The following is a 24,337-nucleotide window of genomic DNA, read 5'->3' as shown; positions in this document are numbered from 1 at the left end:
CCATTTTGTTTTGGAACCTGCCCTCTTTTTCATTGTGCATCTATCCTTCTGAGATATACTGATTTCATCAGTCATTAGTCATGTATTAAGAAGTGCTCTTTACTCCTATACCAAGAAAAGCATAATTAGTCAAAATTTTCCTTAGTCATTTAGGAATTGCGAATACATTGTTCGATAATGAAGATTTTCTAGTTTTATTGTAGCATTGAAGGATTATAATTCTAGAAAGATGGAAAACTACAAAAAGCTTGAAGAGTTATTGTTATGTTGAGAGTACTCAGCCTTCTGTGTATTGGGATCGAAATGCGTATCAAAGATGGCACATGCAATTGGAATGGAATTGGATAAGTTACTTTCTTCCAGACTTGTGATGAGGAGGAACCTTTTACTTTTAAAAAGAATGCCTTTGTGTTGCCATTTGGCCATTTCATTACAATTCCATGCTTCAAATCGATCTAAGGAATAATACTGTGACACCTAGAGCATGTTACAATGTCATAGATTCATAAACAGAATTATTATCTACTTTGATAGTGTACAATGCTTAGAGATCAGGAGTTGATACCTTACGTCTCACGATGGCCGCCAATCTGCTCGTGAGAATTTGTCAAACTGTTCGAGTCATGACACTAATGACTTGATGAGTCAGAGACACTGAAACTTAATCTATGCCTGACCACGCTTCCTTCATTACCAATGGCTAGATGAGTTATTAAGCACCATACACCAGCTAGGAGAGGTTAGAGTTATGGCTGTATTCATCCAAAGGCCATGTACAGCAGTAATGCCAGTTTTGAATTAGTTATCCATGTCTCATACTCTCATCTGACTTAATATGCAATTCCTGTGAATCATCCTCAGGATTTCTGTGTCAAGACCTGTGGACTCCTTTGGGATGGAGTATGAGGGTTCTGAAGATTGTTATTTGGCTATATCCAGCAGGTCTGAACTCTATTTCAGTCCGTTGTTTCAGCAAGGAGCGTCCATCACATGGCTGTAGTTCTACTTCATGGCCGGAACATTATCCCACTCTGGTGGTCTTTCAGCTGTAGCGCATGTTTCCAGAACTTCAATTTTCTTTCATTTTCCTAGCACTTCATCATTTTGTACAATGATGGGAACATAGATTTACAAAAGAAAATAATAACAATAATTTGAAGAGATTACATGACTATAATCTAAGAGAACAAAGTTGAACATGCATTGCCTCTTTGCCCCGATCATATGGTGTTGAGATGGTGTTGTTGCAGAATTATCAACTATATGGATCGAACAAATTTCACCATCAAAACAAACTATGTTAATAAAAGGACATGAGGACTTGCAGAGCAATGTTACCACTGAAGATGTTATTTCTCAAGTGCAGGAAAAAGACTCTCACATGCAGCAGATGAGCAAATCACCTGGGGCTATAAAGTCTGTTTCAGCATTGATTGATTGGCAAACCATCAACTCCACAATAAATTTGATATTTTATTCAAAAAATAAAAAGAAGAAGATTAGATGACTATAATCTAAGAGACATAGGAAAACAAGCATTGCCTCTTTGCCACTATCATATGGTATTGAGATGTTGCAAAAGTATCCTGCACGGATCGAATAAATTTCAGACTAAAAGACTTCACCATCAAAACAGATTATATCAGTAAAAGGACACGAGGACTCGCAGATCAATATCACCTAATTCTGTAATGTTTGTTTCAGCATTGATTGGTTGACAAACTATCAGTTCCACAATAAATTTGGCAACAACACACTTTGGCAGACCATTGATTATTCCCTCAAAGAGGGCAGGCAGAAGCCAGACAAATCCAGTGATTCTTCCAAAGAGCAAAATAAAAGGGAGCGAGAAAATGAGTCAGCTAAACATCTCTCAGCTCTACATATGTTTCCAAAATTATACAGTCTCTGTTCTCAAAATGTGTTGCCCTATTATGCATGGAAAACCAAAATGCTCATGGTGCAGCTTATAAAACACAGCACCCCATGAGACAGGATGGATCTCTGATAGCATCATGAACAGATTCCACGGCCAGACCTAATATACATGTTGTGGTAAGCTTTCTTCCTTTATAGAGCCACAGCCGACCAGTTTCCAATGGACATTCTAGATCTTCCAATAAGATCACCTCAAATGAGAGAAAAGACAAGCTACCATTGCAAAAACCATACCATAGTGTTCGCATAACTTTTTACATAATCTGGCTGTCCAAACTAGCCATTTCATTATTGATCTACTGAAGAAAGCAACAAAACATGTCCCCCTCAAACAAGAGGAAATAATATATAGAAATGATCATGTTCTCATTTCTGTAAATCTATGGCAGGTTTTAACATTCCTTTTCAAACCATCGATTCAACCACAAAGCGAAATAAACAGCCAAATAAGAGAACAACCACCCTCATTCAATAGAAAATCCATAACACAAAACACTTTTATCGCCCGGCATTCCTGAAACAGCCAGCAGCTCTGAGACTCCTCAAGCATAGTTCAGCCGGAATATGTCATTCAGCACATAGAAGCTTCCCTGAGGTGTTGGCATCAAATGAAACATCTATGGAAGAAAGAAAACAAAGTGTCAATTTTGATTAGTTGTCATGATCAAATAGATGAGCACAACAAATATAATATTGTCTCGTGAAATGATGGAAAGCAACATGCATAAAGCAAGGGCAACAAGCGAATAGCTTTATTACATCTTATCCGTTATCAACTAACACAATCAACAAAAATCAGACAGGACACTAAGTTTCAGATCTATTAAATTAATTTGAAAGTTGTCAATCAAAACAAAGGAATGGCACTATTTTTGATCTCACATAGACTGTTTCGTGACTACCAAATTTGATGGTTGAACAGGTGTAGCCCTAACTTGCCATCTTGTGTTCACCAGAAACAGGTGATTCACTGGTTGGATGCCAAGGATTATTGTCCCCATTCACTAAAAGAGAGGTTCTAGATATCTTTCTACAATAGAAGGGTAAGTTATAGAAATGGGCTGAGTAAGGGGGACTAATATGTCTAAATCACTTAATTAGTATCAAATCAAATATTAGTTCTTTCTTTTATTACCATATCTCCAGAAAAGCAAACCAAGAAACATGAGAATGTAAATACACAAAAACAAAGACAGAAAAACGGCACGCCATGGTTAAGCATGTGGTTTGTTTTTTAAGAGGATTTACTGTGACACTGTCCACCGGCCTAAATTTTTGAAAATGACCTGGTTTGCCTCCCTGTCAGTGGCAGAGCCAAGACTTTTCTCAAGGTGGAGCAGCAACAAGAATATAATACACACACACACACACACACACACACACACACATAAACATGTTAAACCATGTAGAAAGAAAAAATTAATAAAAACTTTAGTAAGGACTCACTTTAAAGAGGCATGCAATAAAGATAGCCCAATTTATGAGGCTTCTTCATAGGTATCAAGATAATTGGAAATTGGGAAGACTTAAAGAAGAGAAACATAAGCAATATTTCACTTAGTGACTCATACATGACCAAATTGCCATTCGTCTATTGTATCCCTCATCTAACTGTAGGTGAGGTTTTATACTTTTGATTATCCAAATTTCTCCAGCCTTCAAAACATCAAACTATTCCGACATGGTGAGAATAGGATCTCATATCAACACTCTTTTTATCTAACGACATAATTGTAATGGCAAATGAAAATTGTTTTATCATCATTCCCTTCTCTTTATTTTTATTTTGTATTTTAGTTTATACTATAGTTTTATTACACATATAATAACACAGCTTTCTTCTTACAACTTGATGAAACTTATTGACAAAAGCAAAAGAAAAATCAAAGATAAGAGTTAAATAGTCCAAGAATAATGAAATATAACAAAGAGATGTTCAGCATTTTTTAAGCTAATGACATGGTCTAATATACTCTCAAACAAGAAACATCTTGCAAGAATTATAAATAGATGAAAATGAAGAAATAAAGAGATACACCCATATGAAGAAGCTGTCCCAAGAAAAAGAAGAAGAAGAAGAAGAAGAAGAAGAAATGGAAACATGAAAAGAAAATGTAAAAACATCTCTGACAATCTGAACACAAACAACCCCATCCCTTTGCCTTTCTTCTTCTTCATCTTCAAGATAAAAACAACCTTCTCTAGTTCTCCCTTAGCAGCTTTCTCTAATCCTTCTACACCTTTCCTTCTTCTTTCACAGGATAACCCCCTTGTCCATCCATTTCTTTCTTCTACTTCAAGCTAGAAGCCACCAGCCAGACTTCCCCTTCCTTCCTTTCTTCTTCAATGTCGCGACAGCAAGATGGAGGTTAAGAGCAAACCACACATGCCAACTGCTTTCTCTCTAATTAATGTCTACTATTTAGGTTAAGTTCTGAAAAGGCAAGACTGTCCAGCTCAAGACTGCCCTCCTTTTCTTGTTATTCCTCCCCACCCAATCTATCACTGTCATACTCTTCCCTTCCTATCCTCTTTTTCTTTCCTTGTTTCACCATACTTTGGTGTTATAACAGATATGATTTCATACAAATCCTATTTACTGCAAAAACAACCCACAAAACCAGAATGCTACATCTCACTGCCTCATAGACAAAATCCTACACCATCTTAACCTGTTAGGCCCAGCCCTAAGCAACTCTCTTTCAACCCAATTTCTTCCTCACCTTGTCATGTTTCCTATTGAATCAAACACATGATATGACTCATTCTGCATAAATGAAACACCATGACACCTTAAACCTTATGCTACTTCATTCATCTTATAATCCTTGATGCCTAGAAGACCCAAAGACCCATTTATATCATCCCAAAACTTCCCTGCTGCAAATATCAAGTCAGCAAGCCAGCCTCATCTGAAGCACCATTTCCACTCTCATAAGCCATGTTATATGTGAACATTAACACAAGGGCTCACACTGTAGATACCCCTTTCGTTAATCGTTATATATCCAATACTCCAGACACAACTTTGAAAATATATTGATAACACAGAATTTCATAACTTACCAAAATCTACATCCCTTGGCATACCTGTAGAACTTCCCTAACATTTGCCATGCTAAGGATAAGCATAGAGAAGATCATTTATGTGCCAACAGCCTATCTAATAAAATACATATTTGATTGATATACATACAAATTTTGGATCTCACATCACTTATATTACATCATATCAGATTTCCTTCTCATACAACATATTATAAATCATTTGCAACAAATTATAGAATCTTAAGCATAAACAAGAAGCCTTCAAGTAAAGCATTTTTTTATGAATGCAGTTAACCTTTCCCTCCTGAATTCAGTGTAAGGTGGATAAAAGTCAGATATTCAGCAGCAGTCTAACAATGTATATAAGTAAGGCTAAAACCAATATATTTCAGCACCTAAGCCATCTCACATACCACCTTGGCGTAAGGAAGCATCCACACATTTGCATACTGTTACATATACTTAACTGATTATACTCACTAATTCTTAAAAAAAACAAACAAAACAAAACAAAACAGAGCATCATTTGTTTCCTACAGGTAACCTGCATAAAAGAACCGTTCATTAGGTAACAGTGCAATTATCTATGCGTGAAAATAATTTATAAGCAAGCAAACTGAACATGCATGATCAAAACTGTTCTGGTCATGATATTTTACATTCAATCTTGAAAGTCCCTTTTATCTACAATTAAAGTTTTTCTGTTGCTCGGAGAAATCTAAACACATATTAACCCTTGATATTCTTATATAAATTCACTGATAATTAACCATGAAAATTCACAGAATGCATAATGGAAAACCATAAGCAACAGCAGAACATAAAGCGAAAAGAGAGAACATCCATTTAGTTACAAACACAAAACTTCCTTCTTCAGTCTAATTTTATAAATTAAAGCACCCATCAATTTCAAAAAACAAATAGATCACATGTCGACAACCACTAGTATTGATAATATAATTTTACTAATAAAAATCACAGGTGCATAAAACCCTAGATCAGGTCACATAAGCAATAGATCCTAAGCACCAGATCATCAGATCGCAAACGAACCAAACCCTGGAATCATCATCCCAACCCAAAACGAACAGATCAAACCGGCGATCGGATCAAGATAACAAACCCTAGATCAAGAAAGATGCCGTGTTGATCAAAGTGAAAGAGGAGGGGGAGGGGTATGTACCTGGCTGAACTTGAGGGGGTGCTGCTCGCCGGCGAGCTGGAGGGAGCCGCTGACGAAGACGAGCATTCCGCCGGCGGGGCCGGAGGGCTGGCAGTCGACGGTGGAGACGTTGTGCTGGCACTGCTGGAAGGGAAGACTGGTGAGCTTGGCGACGATGGCCTGCGCCCCCTGCGTCTTCGCCCCTTCGAAGGTCAGCATCGAGCCCTCCTGGTAGAGGTTCCCCAGCCCCGGACGGCTCGTGTCAAACGTCCGGTAGTAGTGCTCCACGAACGCCTTCGCCAGCGCGTCCGGATCCATCGCTTCCGGCCCTTTCCAAAGAGCTCCCCCGCCTCCGCCGCCGCCGGCAGACGATAATACGCCGCTCTCTGGACTCCCTTTCTCTCTCTCGGAAGGAGAAAGCAAGAGACAAGCGCGAGAGAGATTGCGTAGAGGTGACGAGCGAGGGTGAAGCAGCGAGAGGTGGAGGGTTTATATCGTACGGCAGCGGCGGAGAGGAACCGGACCGGGCTGGACCGGACTGGGCCGAGCCGGAATTCGGCCGTGGTTTGAAACAACGGCTGTAAAAGCCCCTGCTGTTACGGGTTATAAAAATTGTTTATAATACAAATAATGACATTATTTTTATTTTTTGACCATTGTTTTTGCATATCATACTTTATACGTATATTTCATTTTAAACTTGTTATGCACATTTATATATCAAGTCAAATAAATTTATGCTTTATATTTAATGATACTTATAGCTTAAGTATCCGTTATTAGTTCATCGAATAGTCATTATTATGAGTATTCGAATGGATGTTTTATATCAAATTATTCTCTCAATCTTCTTCCTCCTCTTCCTCTGTGATAAGCGATGCATCACAAGAATCACTCTCAACCTAGTTGGTGCCCCTCTTTCCCACTCTCCTCTTATTCCTCTTTCCCACAATAAGATTACCTCACTATCACCACTGGCCTCTGATTTTCCTCATTCCTTTCTCTATCTCTATACAAAACCAATGATACCCCATAATTACAGGGCCGCTCCCAATATTAACGTAGTCTCTTCCTCCTTATTTTCCTCCTCTCCCACCCAATTTTTCCTTTGTGAATTGCGATGAGACAATAATACCCATTATTTTGGCAGATACCACTACTCCTCTTCCCCACCTTCCTTCTCCTTTTTTTTTTTTTTCCTTTCTTCTCTTTCCTCCTCCTCTACCATCATGACAAGTTAATGACATCTCAAAGTTAGATGACAACCCTACCATTGTACCTGCCTCTTTTCCAGCCCTCCTCCCACTTTTCCTTACATCCTTCCCCTCTTCCTCTTCCTCCTCTTTTTTAGCTGCTGCTTCTTTTTTTTCTGCACTAAAAATAGAAGTATCATATATAACGTATACGAATATAACCAAAAAAAATCAAAAAACAATATATCGCGGAGAGCAACTCCTCTTGTCCCACCCAGAGGTGGTAGTAATTGGCAACAAAAGAAGCCATGTAATATGCAGCCCTATTGGCCTTTCTAAACACATGCTTCACCTGAAGCATCATCCCATCACAGACCATAGCTCGGATATTTTTCAGAGCAGGTAGTAATCGCCAACCCCCCGAAACCTGCAAAATCCACCCATGGCCCGAATATCCCACCACACATGCTTCCCCTCTTTTTTTACCCTAAAGGAAGATACCAAGTGATAGAAAAGTCATTTTTCATATCCTATTACCTTAATCATAGACTGTAGTTAATTATATGGGTAGAACGATTGTGTTATTGAGAGTGCAACATAATATTATTTGACTTGATATGTAAATATATATAAGAATTTTTTTTAAAAAAAAACTATATGATATGCTATATATATGTTGCTGGAATTTGGACCCAGGGGCGACCGTCGGCTGAGGAGGGGGGAACTCCGGCGAGAATCGACGAACGGCGGTCCGGCTGGTGCGCGACGTCCTCCGGAAAACCTGCAAGAAGCCGATGGCCGGGGTTTCCGGCGCCGACCCTCCGATGCTTAAGTTAGAGGGGGCAAGTGTATGAACGGGAGTCGTGAATCTCTCGAGTTTCAATTTTTTCCAACACTACTCTCCGACTTCCGAGCTTGAGCTACTCGCAGGCTCGAGCGCGGGAAGTAGCTTCAGTCGTGTTAATGTTAATTAGAGAAATTTTGAATTATCGCGCGCTTCAAGGCCCTTTTAATGGGCGGCGTCTCCTTTTTTGGAAACGTTTCATCAAGGGAGTACCTTTTCGTTTTTCGAAGTGTCCTCGCGTCGTGGGCTCATGATGGGGCCACACGATCCGACGAGGCGCTTCCGTATTCGAAGCGTCAGCTCGAACTGAATGCAGCACTTTAATTTTCGGGGTCGACACATGTCGTGATCTGGATGGGGAGCCGTGCTCCGCCTCGCAGATCCGGGCCGTCGGAGGGATCTATATATAAATCCCTACTTGGCCGTCTCTGACTTCTTCCCCATTGTCTTTCTCATCTTCTTCCTAGCCCGAAGCGGTCGATCCTCCATTACCTCCGGCGAACTCCCAAGGTGTCCCTCTCTTCGTTTGCTCGGAACCCCCTCTTTCTCCCCTTCTCTCTTTCTTTTCTTTTCCTAATGGGTCTTGGTCCGGATGAAATCGGGTCCTCAATGAGTGAGGTGGAGGTTGAAATGGCCGAGAAATGGTTTTTTCCTCGGCGAGGGTTCCGTTTGGAACCCGCTAGGTTGGGGGATCGGGTAACGAGCCCCCCCGTGGGTCGGATCGGAGTGTATTTGGAGGCACTCTGGGTCGGCCTGTGATTTTTCCTCCATGGGTTCGTGAATGAGTTGCTCGGAGAGTATCAACTCGTCCCGGCGCAACTTGCTCCGAACGCATGGAGGACGATTATCGGATTCCTGTCCTTGTGCATGGCATATGGGATCCCGTCTTCCGTGAACGTCTTCCGGCGGCTCTTCATGTTGAAGTCCAACCCGAGAGATGGAAAGTGGCTCTATATCGCCCTTCGGGGGGGGGGGGCACTCTTCCAGGGCGCTCCAACGTCCATTCACGACTGGAAGAAAAAGTTTTTCTTTTTGGGTTCCGAGCGGTCATGGGGGTTCGACCCTAGGTGGAGGCAGAGCCGGCTCAAGACCGCCAACAGACTCCCCAGGCTTTCCACGCGCGAGCAGGGGATCTTTAACGCCGTTCGCGGCCTCGGGGATGGTATTCTTCTGAGCGGCCTCATGAGCGAGGACGCTCTAGTTAATATCGGTCTGAGCTCGGCGCGCCCTCAGGGTAAGGGTAGTAGTAACTTAAAAAAATTTCCTTCTTTTTCCTCCTCCTTTCTCCTCATAATATTTTACTAACTTATTTTGCTCGTCCTTGCAGACATTGCGAAGATGGTGACCAAGAGCGAAGCTTTGTACGCTCAGTTCCGAAAGAGGGCGGCCGAGCTCGGAGGAGTCCTGCCCGAGCCCAAGAAAAAGGCCAAGGTCTCGGCGGACGGGGCCGCCGAGAGGGGCGCTCCCCAAGTTGAGCCCTCCGAAGCTGCTCGGAGGGGGGGCTCGAGCTCCGAGCCCGGGAGCTCAACAAGAGCCACTTTGGCGCTCGCATGTCCGGCGCCAATCTCGCAGGTCCCTGGTCGGTCTCCCGTCCGACCCGAGCGCCCGGCATCCGAGCCGGGCAGCAGCCGAGGGGTCGCGAGGCCGCCTTCGCCGAAGGCGACAAGACCCAGCCTCCCCGTCCCATCGGAGGACGAGGGCCAACAAGAAAGGCGGCCCTACACTCCGGAATGGGCAGTGTTTGAGGGCGACTCAGCCCTCGAGAACGTTGAGACTGCGCGGCAGATCTTCCGCATCGCACTTCTTCCAGCCGACAAGGCGAAAATTCAGGCCATGAGCCTGAACAATTTTTTGGAGTCAACTCGCCTTTCTGCTATTCGGGTAAGTCTTCATTATTTTCCATTATTTATTCCTTACGCTTTTAGCTTTTATGCCCTAATTCTATCCTCGGCCTAATTTCTCTGTCTTGCTTCGAGCACCTCCACGAGATCGAGACGCTGATCTCGATCGGGGCGGACTACAAAGAACGAGCCCGTCGGTGTTTACAGGCACAAGAAGAGGCCGAGAATAAGCTAGCGGAGCTCGAGCTCCACAAGAAGGAGCTTCTGCTTAGAGTGGGGGCTACCGAGGATGAAGTCCAACTTTTGACCGCGGTGCTTGAAGAAGAGAAGGCCGCCCATGCTCTGACTAGATCGGAGTTGCGGGGCGCCAAGGCTCGCTTGGCCGAGGCACGGTCCCTGCTCATCGTCCGTGAGTAGGAAATAAAGAACGCAGAGCCGAAGGCCGAGCAACTTGAAGCTCAACTAGGAGCTCGGGAGAAGGATGCCCAGGAGCGGCCCAGAGCGCCGTTCAGCTCTTCCGTGAATCGAAAGAATTTTGCGATCTGCTCAAAGAGGAGGCCGTGAACGGGCTCATCCAGGGATTCAACAACTTCCGCAATCAGCTGAAGCGGCTCTGCCCCGACTTCAACCTCGACCTGCTTCAACCGGGAGCGGGGGTCAAGTTCGAGGCAGACAACTCGGTTGAGGCGGGGACCCGGGTGGTTGAAGAAACCGCTCAAGAGGCCGAGGCCACTGCTGAGGAAGGTCCACCGGGAGCACCCGAGGCTGCTCCCGAGGTTGTTGACGACCGGGCCGAGACCGCCACGGAGGAACCAACCACTGCCGAGGAAGGTCCAGCGGGAGTTCCTGAAGCTACCCCCGAAGCTGCCGAGGACAGTGGGGCCGAAAGGATCTCGGCTGCTGGTGCCGCGCTCGCCCCCTAAGGTTCTCTTTTTGTTTTGTTATTTTTGTAAAAGAGGATGGCCTTTGTGTCTGTTATACGGTCGAGCCTCAATTTTGTACTCAGCCTTCGAGCTTTTCTTCTAAATGAACTCTTTTCTAAATTTGTGTGGTTGACTTGAGTCTTGCTTCTCAGTAGATCTAAGTTTTTTCGGGTTCACTCAAGTTCATGGACTTGGGCTCTGCGGCCTCAACCATGTTCGTTACGTAGACTTAGGTTTGGCATAAGTTCCCGCTGCTCGGACCCTTGACCCTTGACCAGCGATATCGATGTATTTAGGTCCGAGACACTCGCCTGTCCTCGGGCTCATCAAGCCCTCGAGCTCGGCACTGAATCCTGCCGAGCCCTAGAACCTGAGGTCGCTAACTTGGCTCAAACGTCGTAGAACTCCGTGAGCTCGGACCTCTAGTGATCGAAGCGGATTGTCAGACCCGCCCCCGACTTAAACAGGTCTAGGTTCAGGCTCGATACGAGTCCCCGAGCTCGGGATCAGATTTCACCGAGCTACCGGTATAAATCGAACTAGGGTTCACTGACGAGTGGTCGCGCGGGGTCAATGAGATCGACCCGTGATTGACCCGGTAAAGCGCCCCGACGCTGGTCGGGGTTTTATCTAAGCATTCAATCGGTGCAGAAACGAATGAAACAACGTAAGCACTGATTAAAATGTACCTTTTGTACTATTGGAGTCGAGCGTCTCATGCCGAGGTCAGCAGCTTTGCTCCTCGGCTAGCTTTTGAGGACGCTCTTTTGCTCGGGGTCCGCTTTCTAGAGACGCCGGCAGAATAGGAGAAAGTTGCCATTGGAAACCCGTGTGGGCATTGCTTTGTGGGCATCCACGAATATTTTGGGGGCGCTTTATTGTTAATCACGAACCAGTTGCCGATCACGAACATTTGTTGCCGACTACGAACATTTGTCATCGATCATGAACGTTTGTTTCCGACTACGAACATTTGTCGTCGATCACGAACGTTTGTTTCCGGGGGGCCGCGAAGGTATTACCCCGTCATCCCGAGATCGAGGGAGCTCGGGCTCACTGTCGACTAATCGGGGCATCTCGGCCTTAGCCGAGGAGGCGCTACAGGGGGCCGCAAAGGTACTACCCTGTTATTAAAGTTGAGCACCATGGAGGGCCGCGAAGGTACTACCCCATCTTTCCGAAGTATCGAGGGGTCTGGGCACGCACTGTCGACACTCGGGGCATCCCGAACTTTATCGGGGAGGCGCTACGGGGGGCCGCGAAGGTACTACCCCGTCTTTCCGAAGTGTCGAGGGGTCTGGGCACGCACTGTCGACACTCGGGGCATCCCGAACTTTGTCGAAAAATCGTACGCAGGTCGAGGGGTCTGGGAACGCACTGTCGACCTGCGACGCTTTTCGAGGTCGAGGGGTTTGGGAACGCGCTGTCGACCTCGGGGCATCCCGGCCTTAACCGAGGTATTTGAGGGAGATCGAGACCGAGCTTGACATTGGCACCTCGAACTTTCGCAGAGGCGCCCGGCTTCGCCCGGTGCTAATTGTAGTATCCGAGCGGGGTCGTGTATACGAGCTGGGCCGGGTCGTCTGAGAATCACGAAACATTTAGACATCAGGAGAAGCGCAGCACAATTGAACGATTGCAGATAAGTTATCGTAAAAAGGTGAGAGTTATGCTCTAAACAGAGAACCCCTTGGGGTTCTATTGGTAATACACCCGGAGGTTTTCGAAACTCCAGCTTCGTGGAATAGGGATCCCGTCGAGAGACTCCAGCTTGTATGCCCCGGGTCGCTGGACGCATGCGACCCGGTAGGGTCCTTCCTAATTCGGGGCCAACTTTTCTTGCTCGGTCAGCTGAGAGGCTTCAGCCCTTCTGAGGACGAGGTCCCCCACTTTGAAGAATTTGACTTTGACTCTGGCGTTGTAATATTGCGCCGTCTTTTGCTGGTACCTCGCCATGCGGACTCAGGCGGCTTCCCTTGTCTCCTCGACTAGGTTCAGGTTATTTCTGAGCTGCGAAGAGCTGGAGTTGGCGTCATAATGCTCTACCCTCGGAGAAGGGAGCCCGATCTCCAATGGGATAACGGCTTCCATTCCATACGTCAAATTAAAGGGAGTTTCATCGATGGGTACACGGAACGTGGTCCGATAAGCCCACAGGACGTTGTATAGGTCTTCGACCTACTGTCCCTTGGACTGGTCGAGCCTGGCTTTGAGCCCCTGCAAAATAGTACGATTCGTGACCTCGGTTTCTCCATTTGTCTGAGGATGCGCGACCGAGGTGAAGCGGTGGTCGATGCCAAACTCGGAGCAGAACTCTCTAAAGCGAGCGTTATCAAACTGGCGGCCATTATCTGATATGAGGATGCGGAGAAGTCCGAATATGCAGATTATTGACTTTCAAATGAAATTCCGCATCTTCTGCTCGGTGATCCGGGCCACTGGCTCGGCCTCAACCTATTTAGTAAAATAGTCAATAGAGACAACCAAAAATTTTCTTTGCCCGGTTGCCAGAGGGAATGGTCCTAGGATATCAATTCTCCATTGGGCAAATGGCCAAGAGGAACTGATCGAGGTCAACGGGGCCGAAGGTCGGCGTTGAATATTGGCGTTCCTCTGGCATCGGTCGCATCTTCGGACGAAGTCTAGCGTATCCTTTTGGAGTGTCGGCCAATAATATCCCTGGCGCAGAATCTTATGCGCCAATGCTCGGCCTCCCAGATGATTTCCGCAAATCCCTTCATGGACTTCACGCATTGCATAATCCGCCTCCGACGGGCAGAGGCATCTTAGGAGGGGGGAGGTAAAAGACCTCCGATAAAGTTTGCCCTCATACATTATGTACCGAGAGGCTAAGCGCTTGACTCGGCGAGCTTCATGCTCATCACTGGGGAGGACGTCATCCTGCAGGTAGCTGACGAACTCGTCCATCCAGCTTGGCTCAACCTCGATGCAAACGGCCGGCTCGGGTTCCTTCGTGCTGGGCATCTGAAGATACTCCAGTGCTGCTGCTTTGGGAAGCTCGCTCATGCGGAAGGACGCCAGCTTTGACAGTTGATCTGCTCTGAGGTTCTCCGACCTGGCAATGTGTTGGATGTGGAAAGAGCTCAGAGTCGAGGTGAGATCCCGCACTTTCCGAAGATACTCCTGCATCGCGGGCTCTCTGGCTTCAAAGTCACCCAAGATTTGGTTCACAACCAGCTGGGAGTCGCTGAAGACCCTTAGATCCTTCACTTCCAGCTCCCTTGCCAACTTGAGCCCGGTGATGAGTGCCTCGTATTCCGCCACATTGTTAGAGGCGGGAAACTCGAGGCGTAAAGCCTGCTCGGCAACCACTCCATTCGGACTGATGAGGATGAGGCTCGCTCTACTACCCTCCGAGTTCGAGGAACCATCGACGTGCAGAGTCCACGTCGGCCTTGGGGTCTGCTCCGTTGGTGCAGGCTCGGGCTCGGCCTCGTCTGGCACAGTGCACTCGACTATAAAGTCGGCGAGTGCCTGCGCCTTGATCGCCGGTCTGGGTCGGTACTCGAGGTCGAACTTCCGAGCTCGACGGCCCACTTTGTAATTCTCCCAGCACGATCTGATCGTTGCAAGATTTGCTTCATCGGCTGGTCGGTCAACACGGCCACCGTGTGGGCTTGGAAGTAGGGCTGGAGCCTCCGAGCCGAAACGATCAGGGCAAAAATTGTCTTTTCCAGCTTTGAATATCGGGTCTCGGCATCCCTCAAGACCCGGCTAGTGTAGTATATTGGTCTCTGAAGCTTGTTCTCCTCTCGGACCAGGACCGAGCTCACTGCAACTGAGAAAATAGCCAAGTACAGATAAAGGAGCTCACCCTGCTGAGGCTTCGTGAGCAAAGGAGGAGAAGCGAGAAGGCGCTTAAGCTCTTCAAAGGCTTGCTGGCATTCCGCCAACCACAAGAAGTCCTTCGGCCGCTTGAGGGCCGCAAAGAACGGAAGACAGCACTCGGCCGACTGGGAAACAAATCTTTCGAGAGCTGCAACCCATCCCGTAAGCCGCTGCACCTCCTTAACTGTACTCGGGGGCACCATCTCTTGGAGCGCTCGGATCTTCTCGGGATTGGCTTTAATTCCCCGTTGAGTGATCACGAAGCCAAGGAACTTGCCCGAGGTGACTCCGAATGCACATTTTGCGGAATTGAGCTTCATCCGGTACTTTCGAAGCGTGGAGAATGCTTCGTCGAGGTCAGCCACATGATCCTTCACCATTCGGCTATTCACCAACATATCATCGACATAGACCTTCATATTTCGGCCTATTTGGTCTTTGAAAATTTGGCTGACTAGCCTTTGATAAGTTGCTCCAGCATTTTTTAGGCCGAAAGGCATAACTTTGTAGCAATAGGTGCCCCGCCAGTAATGAAGGCCGTTTTTCTTCATTCTCCGGCGCCATCCGGATCTGGTTGTATCCTGAAAAGGCATCCATGAATGTCAGCAACTCATGTCCCGAGGTGGAGTCCACGAGGTGGTCGATGCTGGAAAGTGGAAAGCTATCCTTCGGGCAGACCTTGTTCAGATCGGTGTAGTCTACGCACATGCGCCATTTTCCGCTAGCTTTTCTAACGAGGACCACATTGGCGAGCCACTCTGGATAGGATATCTCCCGGATGAAGCCGGCCTGGAGGAGTTTATCGACGTCCTCAGCCGCTGCTCGTTGTCACTCCGGAGCGGCACTTCGCTTCTTTTGTCGCACAGGCTTACAGGTTGGCTTTACTTGGAGTCGGTGGACCGCAACCTCCGAATCTATTTCCGGCATGTCGGCGGGTGACCAGACGAAGATGTCCATGTTGGCCCGTAGGAAGTTGATAAGGCGATCCCTCTCGCGGGCGTCAAGGCCGGAGCCGACCTGCACGGTTAGCTCAGGGCAATTTTCTCGTAAGGAGATTTGGGTGAGTAGCTCACCAGGCTCTACCCGCTTCTTCTGAGGGCCAGCCCGTGTCTCTAAAGTTTCAGCCGAGAGCTTGTCATCTGGCATCGAAGTTGACACCTTGGCCGGTTTCTTTGCCTCGTTGGTCGCCATGTAGCATCGCCTTGCAACCGCCTGGTCCCCACGGACTTCGCCGACTCCTTGGCTGGCGGGAAACCGCATAAGTAGGTGGCAGGTTGAGACCACGGCTCGAAGAGCGTTGAGCCCTGGTCTTCCAAGGATGGCATTATAGGCCGAGGGCAAGCGCACCACGAGGAAACCCATCCTCACGGTACTCTCTCGGGGGGCGAGCCCGACCGTGACCAGGAGATCGACCTCGCCCTTCACTGGAACTGAGTCTCCAGTAAATCCGACCAGTGGGGCGTTCATCCTCCGTAACTGTGTGGAGTGATTGATTAAAACCCCATTTGATTTTGATGAGCTCAAAGCAATTGAGTATATCTTGTGATTACTAATGAATTCAATTGAGTGTTTCAGTGAAAATCCTGTCCAAGTGTTTCTAGACTTGGTTCATAGTATTTTGGATAAGTTAAGAAGTCTGCATGAACCAATGTCTGAGACTCGAGTCGACTCCCGAGTATCACGAGACGACTCCAAGCGTATCAAGGTCACTGGCACGAGCTCGAGTCGACTCCTGATCAGTACGAGTCGACTCCGACTGAAAACAGACAGAAGGACAGAAGAGCAGTTTTTCAGGTCTGAGATTCGAGTCGACTCCAGTGGAATGCGAGTCGACTCCCAGCGGTACACAAAGAAAAAGTCAGAGAGCGTTTTATGGACTCTGAGATTCGAGTCGACTCCCGCAGTACGCGAGTCGACTCCGAGACTGTGCGACCATCGACAGACAGAAGACCATGTTACTGCCTCTGAGATTCGAGTCGACTCCCAGACAGCTCGAGTCGACTCCAAGACAAGCTTCACGTCAAAAGGCAGAAGACCAACTTTCGAAAACTGAGAGCCGAGTCGACTCCAAGGAAGTTCGAGTCGACTCCAAGACTGGATGAGCCAAAAGACAGAGAATCGGAAGTTCGGGCTCTGAGATTCGAGTCGACTCCCAGGATAGTCGAGTCGACTCGAGTGGACAAAATTCAAATTTGGATCCACGGGCTACAGAGGATGAGCCGACTCCAAAATTGCCAGGTCAGCGCCAGAAGTTGGCGAGTCGACTCCGGGTCAAGACGAGTCGACTCCCAGTCAAGACGGCAACTTTAATTCAAACTGGGAACAGTTGCCGAGTCGACTCCGGAAAAGCTCGAGTCGACTCCTGCTACAGCCGAGTCGACTCCTGATCGCGCGAGTCGACTCCAACCCACCAACGGTCACATTGTCAGGCTACGCAGAGTGTGCAGAACGGCCAGAAAAAGCAGAGTAACGGCTAGTTTCCGTGGGGGTTGGCTTAAATAGCCACAGAAGACTGTAGCAAGAGAAAAAACACACATTCCACTCCTAGCATTCAAGTCTTCAAGCTCTCTAAGTGCTCTTCAACGAGAAAAAGGGAAGATCTGCATTTACTGCTCCACCAACATCTTCCCAGCATTCAAAGCTTCCTCCTCCTGCTTTCAAGTCGATCACTCTTTCAAGAGGAGACCGGAGTTCCAGAAGCCACACCTCTTCACCATCTTAAAAACATTTGAGGGCTTCTAACTCCTTTACGATTATATTGTTTTAAATCTGCTTTTTGAGAAGCTATCTTCTGTTTTCTTCTATCTCGTGTATTTACTTGATTCAATCGGGGGATTGAATCAAGGGGATTAAGGTTGGTTGGTGAGCCGGTTTAAAACCAACGAGTGTAAGGGTTTGATTGTGAGCCCGGAAAAACAATCGGGGTTGGTTCTAGTCGGTGAGCCTGGGAAAACCGACCGAGTTCGTTGTGAGCTCGTAAAACAACAAGTTCGGTTGTGAGCTTGCAAAACAACCGGCTGTAATCCAAGGGGGTTATAGTGAAATTTCCAAGTGAGACTTGGGGAGTGGACGTAGGAGCAAGGGTTAGCTCCGAACCACTATAAAACTTTGTGTTTGTAGTGCATTGTCTCTCATCTTCTTCCCCACACATTACTCACAGCACTTAGCTTTAATTAAATAACTGGATATAGTATTTAGTTAATCATCCACAAAGTTTTAATTAGCTAAGTTAATTTAAAAACCCAATTCACCCCCCCCTCTTGGGTTGTCTATCTGGGCAACAAGTGGTATCAGAGCCAAAAACTCTTCCACTCAAGAGTTAAAAGATCAAAATGACAACCCCATTTGGATTTTCTCACATTGAGGGTCAGTCCACCCAAAGACCCCCTTTCTTCAATGGATCTGACTACTCATACTGGAAGGCTAGGATGAGAATATTCATCCAAGCCCAAGACTATGAGATGTGGTCCATTGTAGTAAATGGGCCATACATCCCATCCATATACGTAGATGGTGTTAAGGTACCTAAACTTGAAATGGACTGGGATGAACATGACATGAGGAAGGCACAATTAAACTCTAAAGCAATGAATGTCTTCTATTGTGCCTTAGACCGTAATGAATTCAATAGGGTCTCTACTTGCAATTCTGCAAAAGAGATTTGGGACAGACTTGAAGTGACCCATGAGGGCACGAATCAAGTGAAAGAGTCCAAAATAAATATTTTGGTTCATAAATATGAACTATTTAAAATGGACTCTAACGAAACAATTACATGCATGTTCACTAGGTTTACTGATATTGTCAATGGCCTAAAAAGCCTTGGCAAGAACTATACTAACAGTGAACTTGTCAGGAAAATCCTTCGGTGTCTACCAAGGTCGTGGGAAGCTAAAGTGACGGCAATCCAAGAAGCTAAAGACTTGAACAAGCTTCCACTTGAAGAGCTCCTTGGATCCCTTATGACGTATGAGCTTACCATGAAACAACACAACGAAGAAGAGTCCTCCCATAAGAAAAAGGTAATAGCTTTAAAATCTACTTCTTCTAACAAGGACTTGTCTTGCAGCAGCAGCAGTGAAAAAGAAGAAGATGAGGAAGATGGTGGTGAGGCTCTTCTTGTGCGCAAGTTCAAGAAATTCATCAACCACAAGAAGTCCTATCATCAAAGGAGAGGCCCCTCAAATTCCTACCGCAAGGACAAAGGTAAGGAAAGGAAAAGTGAGGGGACCGGCTGCTATGAGTGCAAAAAGCCGGGACACATCCGAGCTGAGTGTCCCTTACTAAAGAAGAGCAGCAAGTACAAGAAGAAGAAGAAAGCCCTTGTCACCACCCTATCGGACTCCGACGCATCATCTTCATCATCGGATGAAGAACAAGAAGAGAAGGCCAATTTTTGTTTCATGGCCAACGAAAATGAGGTAACTTCCGATACGCACTATGATTTTTCATTTGATGAACTTTATGATGCATTTAATGAATTAATGGTAGAATATAAGGCTATAAATCTTAAGAATAAAGAACTGAAAATAACTAATCAATCATACCTACATAAATACGATAAATTAGTTAAGGATAAGGATTTAATCACCAAAGAAAATATAGAACTTAAAACAAGCAACCAACTTTTAACTCAAAAGACCAACACCTTAACTAAAGAAAATGAAAAACTAACTAAGGAATTTTCAGAACTTAAAAAATATAAACAAACCTTAGATAAGGATCTTACTAAAGAACTTAATGATCTAAAAGCCGAAAATCAGACACTAACTAAAGAACTTAACAAATACAAACCCTTAGTTGAAAGATTTACCTATAGTTCTGAAAAATTAAACATGATACTAAATAGTCAACGTGCAGTGTTTAATAAAGCCGGTTTAGGATATAAACCAAGGAATAAGCAAAAACTTCTTAGTAACTTCTTTGTTAAAGCTGGGGAAACAAAAACTAAGAAAATAACCTGCTTTTGTTGTGGTACAGTAGGCCATAAAGCAAATGTATGTAATTTTAGGAAAAGTAAAACTAAAAGAAAAATTAAAAGGGTATGGGTTCCAAAAGGAACCAACTTGACTAACCATGAAGGACCCAAGAAAACTTGGGTACCTAAGATGACATGATTTGCTTGTGTAGGAGTGTCTTGCAGCCAAGGTCAACAAAAATTGCTAGTATTTGGATAGTGGCTGCTCAAGGCACATGACGGGTGATAAAGACCAATTTTTCACCCTTGAAGCTAAGAAGGGAGGTGCTGTGACGTTTGGAGACAACAACCAAGGTCACATCATTGGTATTGGTAAAGTTCAAATCACCCCTTCTACTTTTATAGATAATGTTAGATATGTTGATGGTCTTAAGCATAACTTGTTAAGCATTAGTCAATTATGTGACAAAGGATATGATGTTATGTTTAAACCATCACTGTGCATTATAACAAATACTAATGATAATAGTTTAGTTTTTAAAGGGATGAGACGTGGAAATGTATATGTGGTAGATCTAGAAGACCTTACAAAACATAACCAATGTTTAGTTGTTAATGAAACTAAAGAAAATGATGCTAGTTGGTTATGGCACCGTAAGTTAGGTCATGCAAGCATGGACACAATAACTAAACTAGTTAAAAGAGACTCCGTGATAGGTTTGCCAAAATTAAAATTTGAAAAGAACAAAATATGTGAAGCATGTCAATTTGGCAAACAATCTAGAAACTCTTTTAAATCCATAAAATGTGTCTCTACTTCTATGCCTCTAGAATTACTACACATGGACCTATTTGGTCCAACTAGAACAACAAGCCTAGGTGGAAATAAATATGGTCTAGTTATAGTAGATGATTACTCTAGGTACACATGGGTCATGTTTCTAGCGCATAAGGATCAAGCATTTTCTATATTTAAGAAGTTCCATAAGGAAGTAACAAATGCTAGAGAGTCCTCAGTTATAGCTATTAGAAGTGACCATGGTACCGAATTCGAAAATCAATTATTTGATGAATTTTGTAGTAAAAAGAGGATAACCCATAATTTCTCAGCACCTAGGACACCACAACAAAATGGAGTTGTGGAAAGAAAAAATAGAACCCTAGAGGAAATGGCTAGAACGATGTTATGTGAAAGTAACCTCCCTAAGTACTTTTGGGGAGAAGCCATTAATACTTCTTGCCATGTATTAAATAGAGTTCTATTAAGACCCATCATAAAGAAAACACCATATGAACTGTGGAAAAACAGAAAACCAAAGGTTAACTATTTTCATGTTTTCGGATGTAGGTGTTTTGTACATAATAATGGGAAAGATAATCTAGGGAAATTTGATCCAAAATCTGATGAAGGAATATTCCTAGGTTATTCTACAACTAGTAAAGCCTATAGAATCTTTAATAAAAGAACCCTAGTTATAGAAGAATCTATACATGTTGTTTTTGATGACTCTAGTGACATCTCATCTAGTAAGAAGGTTAATTTTGATGATGATATTGAAATACTTGAAGAAAAGATAGATGAGATGGGATTACAAGATGATAATCAAAAGTTGATTGAAGGAGAATCATCAAACCAAGAGCCTATAGTGGATCATGGGCTAACTAAAGCTTGGAGGTATGCTCATGGGCATCCTAAGGAACTAATTCTAGATGATCCATCCCAACCCGTTAGGACTAGAGCATCCCTTAGAAATTTGAATAACCATCTAGCTTTTGTTTCACACTTTGAGCCCAAACATATAGAAGAAGCCGAAAATGATGTAAATTGGATAAATGCAATGCAAGAAGAACTAAACCAATTTACTAGAAATAAAGTGTGGGATCTAGTAGAGAGACCTTCTGAATATCCAATTATAGGTACAAAATGGATATATAAAAATAAGCTAGATGAAAATGGAATTGTTATAAGGAATAAGGCTAGACTAGTAGCAAAGGGTTATAATCAAGAAGAAGGTATAGACTTTGATGAAACCTTTGCTCCCGTAGCTAGACTTGAGGTTATTAGACTATTATTAGCATATGCATGCTCTAAGGACTTCAAGCTATATCAAATGGATGTAAAAAGTGCTTTTCTAAATGGGTTTATTAATGAGGAGGTATATGTGGAACAACCTCCTGGTTTTGAAAATCATCAATACCCCAATCATGTGTATAAACTGAACAAAGCACTTTATGGTCTAAAACAAGCACCTAGAGCATGGTATGAGAGACTTAGTAAATTTCTATTAGAACATGGATTCTCTAGGGGAAATGTAGATACAACATTATTTCTGAAAAAGAAAAATAAGGATATGTTATTAGTACAGATTTATGTTGATGATATCATTTTCGGTGCTACTAACAATCGCCTCTGCGAGGAATTTGCTGATTTGATGCAGAGTGAGTTTGAGATGAGCATGATGGGAGAGCTGAACTACTTCCTCGGGCTTCAAATCAAACAATCTGAAGGAGGCATCTTCATCAATCAAGCCAAATATATCAAGGAGATGCTCAAGAAGTTCGATATGGAGGGAAACAAGTCAATCAGCACCCCCATGAGCTCATCATGTAAGTTAGACCAAGATGAATCAGGTAAATCTGTAGATCAAAAACTTTATAGAGGTATGATAGGTTCTTTACTGTATCTTACTGCAAGTAGGCCTGATATTATGTTTAGTGTGTGCATGTGTGCTAGATATCAGGCTAATCCTAAAGAATCACACCTAGCTGCAGTTAAGAGAATCTTTAAATACTTAATAGGAACTAAGAACATAGGGCTGTGGTACTCTAAAGAATCTAGCCTAAACTTAATAGGGTACACAGATTCAGACTTCGCTGGATGTAAGCTTGATAGAAAAAGTACCAGCGGGTCTTGTCAATTTCTAGGAGAAAACCTAATCTCATGGTTTAGCAAGAAACAAAACTCGGTTGCATTATCCACTGCAGAAGCTGAATATGTTGCAGCCGGGAGTTGTTGTGCTCAAATCTTGTGGATTAAACAACAATTAGAAGATTATGGCATTAAACAAGATAAAATCCCCATTAATTGTGATAATACAAGTGCCATAAACCTAACTAAAAATCCAATTCAACACTCAAGAACTAAACACATTGAGATAAGACATCACTTCATAAGAGATCATGTATTGAATGGTGATGTGACTCTCCAATTTGTTTGTACTGATGATCAATTAGCAGATATTTTCACAAAACCCCTAAGTGAAGAGAGGTTCAGTGTACTTAGGAGGGGATTAGGAGTGATTGACCCATCCTAGTGGGAGTTTTCACTAGATTAATTGATTTTGATGGTTAAAATGAGGTTAAAATAGAGTTTCTATTCAATGATCATCAAATCAGATCCCAACTAGGTGATTTTCCCTCATTTGGCACGGTTATAGCATGATTTTTAAGTGCGTGCCAAGGTTAGAGACGACTCGAGTAAGTTTCAGAGCCGGCTCCTAAGGGGGAGTCGACTCGCGCATTTGGGGGAGTCGACTCGCAAAGTTGGCAGCTGAGGGGGAGTCGACTCGCACATTGTCGGGAGTCGACTCGAAGTCTACAGGCGCATAAGGAGAGTCGACTCGCGCATTTTCTGGAGTCGACTCGAGGTCGAGTCGACTCGCGACTCAGGGGAGTCGACTCGCAGTCGGGATCCGACTTTTTAACCCTAGGTTTGTCGTTTCGCAAATACTTTTTCTCAAGCCGCCACTGTTCACAAAGCCCTAGAGCCGACTCCTAGGTCATCCTCGATCGTCTCCAAGCCCTTTTCCCGTCGATTCTTCGCCGGACATTGAGTTTCCGTCCGTTCCTAGGTCTTTTCAGGTCAGTCCCGAGCTTCCTCTATCGATCCTTCTTCGTTCTCTAGGTTTTCATCTCGTTTAGGTCAAGATGCCTCGCAAGGGAGTTGTTAGAAAGAGGTCCCGTCCCGTGGCCGGTCCCGAGCGGCGCTCCAAGGCGCGGCACGATCCCGCGAGGCAACCTCCTCCGGATCGTTCCCCGCCTAGGGTGGTTCATGTTAGGCCGTTGGCCGGGAAGGCCGTCACCTCCGGGAGGTATGTCACTTTCGACTATCTCTCCCGGGAAGGATTCACCATAGGCGATAGGCTTAGAGCCCAGGGTCTAGAGTACTTCCTCACCTTGGACCTTCCCACCTATCCTGGCCTAGTTCAAGAGTTCTACAGTACCGTCCATCGGAGAGATGGAGGTATTGAGGGCACGGTATTAGGTGTCCCATTGCGTGTCACAGAGGACCTCATTGCCCATATCCTCCACCTTCCATTAGTAGGGGTGGCTCCTGCACATCCTGAGGATAGATTTGAGGCCCTTACGATCGTCTTAGGGCATCCACCTCAGTCTCCCCTAGATGAGGTATCTGCTAGCTCACTTCCTATTGAAGTGAGAATCCTTTTGAGCATTTTGTCCAGGTCCATCTTCCCTAAGACAGGGAGATTTGATTTTGTGAATGAGAGGGACCTAGCTATTATGTATTACATTCTTCAGGACACCCCGGTCAACTTTCCCAAGCTCATTTATAGGTATATGTGTGAGCCCCTGAATAGACCTAGGCTCTCCCTCCCATACG

At 44.9% G+C, this 24,337-nt stretch overlaps 1 protein-coding gene across 1 annotated transcript; it reads right to left on the bottom strand.

Moving 5' to 3' along the window:
- Positions 1-2,135: 2,135 nt before the first annotated feature.
- Positions 2,136-6,624, bottom strand: LOC103713701 (nuclear transport factor 2B-like). The gene is made up of 2 exons (XM_008800711.4): positions 6,170-6,624; positions 2,136-2,555 (listed from the first exon to the last, which is right to left on the bottom strand). The coding sequence occupies exons 1-2, from the start codon at positions 6,464-6,466 to the stop codon at positions 2,481-2,483; spliced, it is 372 nt and encodes a 123-aa protein (XP_008798933.1). The 5' UTR covers positions 6,467-6,624; the 3' UTR covers positions 2,136-2,480.
- Positions 6,625-24,337: the final 17,713 nt, after the last annotated feature.

This window comes from Phoenix dactylifera, chromosome 10 (genome assembly GCF_009389715.1).
Source record: "Phoenix dactylifera cultivar Barhee BC4 chromosome 10, palm_55x_up_171113_PBpolish2nd_filt_p, whole genome shotgun sequence".
Classification (NCBI taxonomy): domain Eukaryota; kingdom Viridiplantae; phylum Streptophyta; class Magnoliopsida; order Arecales; family Arecaceae; genus Phoenix; species Phoenix dactylifera.
Note: the sequence above shows the minus strand (reverse complement) of the source record. Positions and strands in the feature narration are given on the sequence as shown.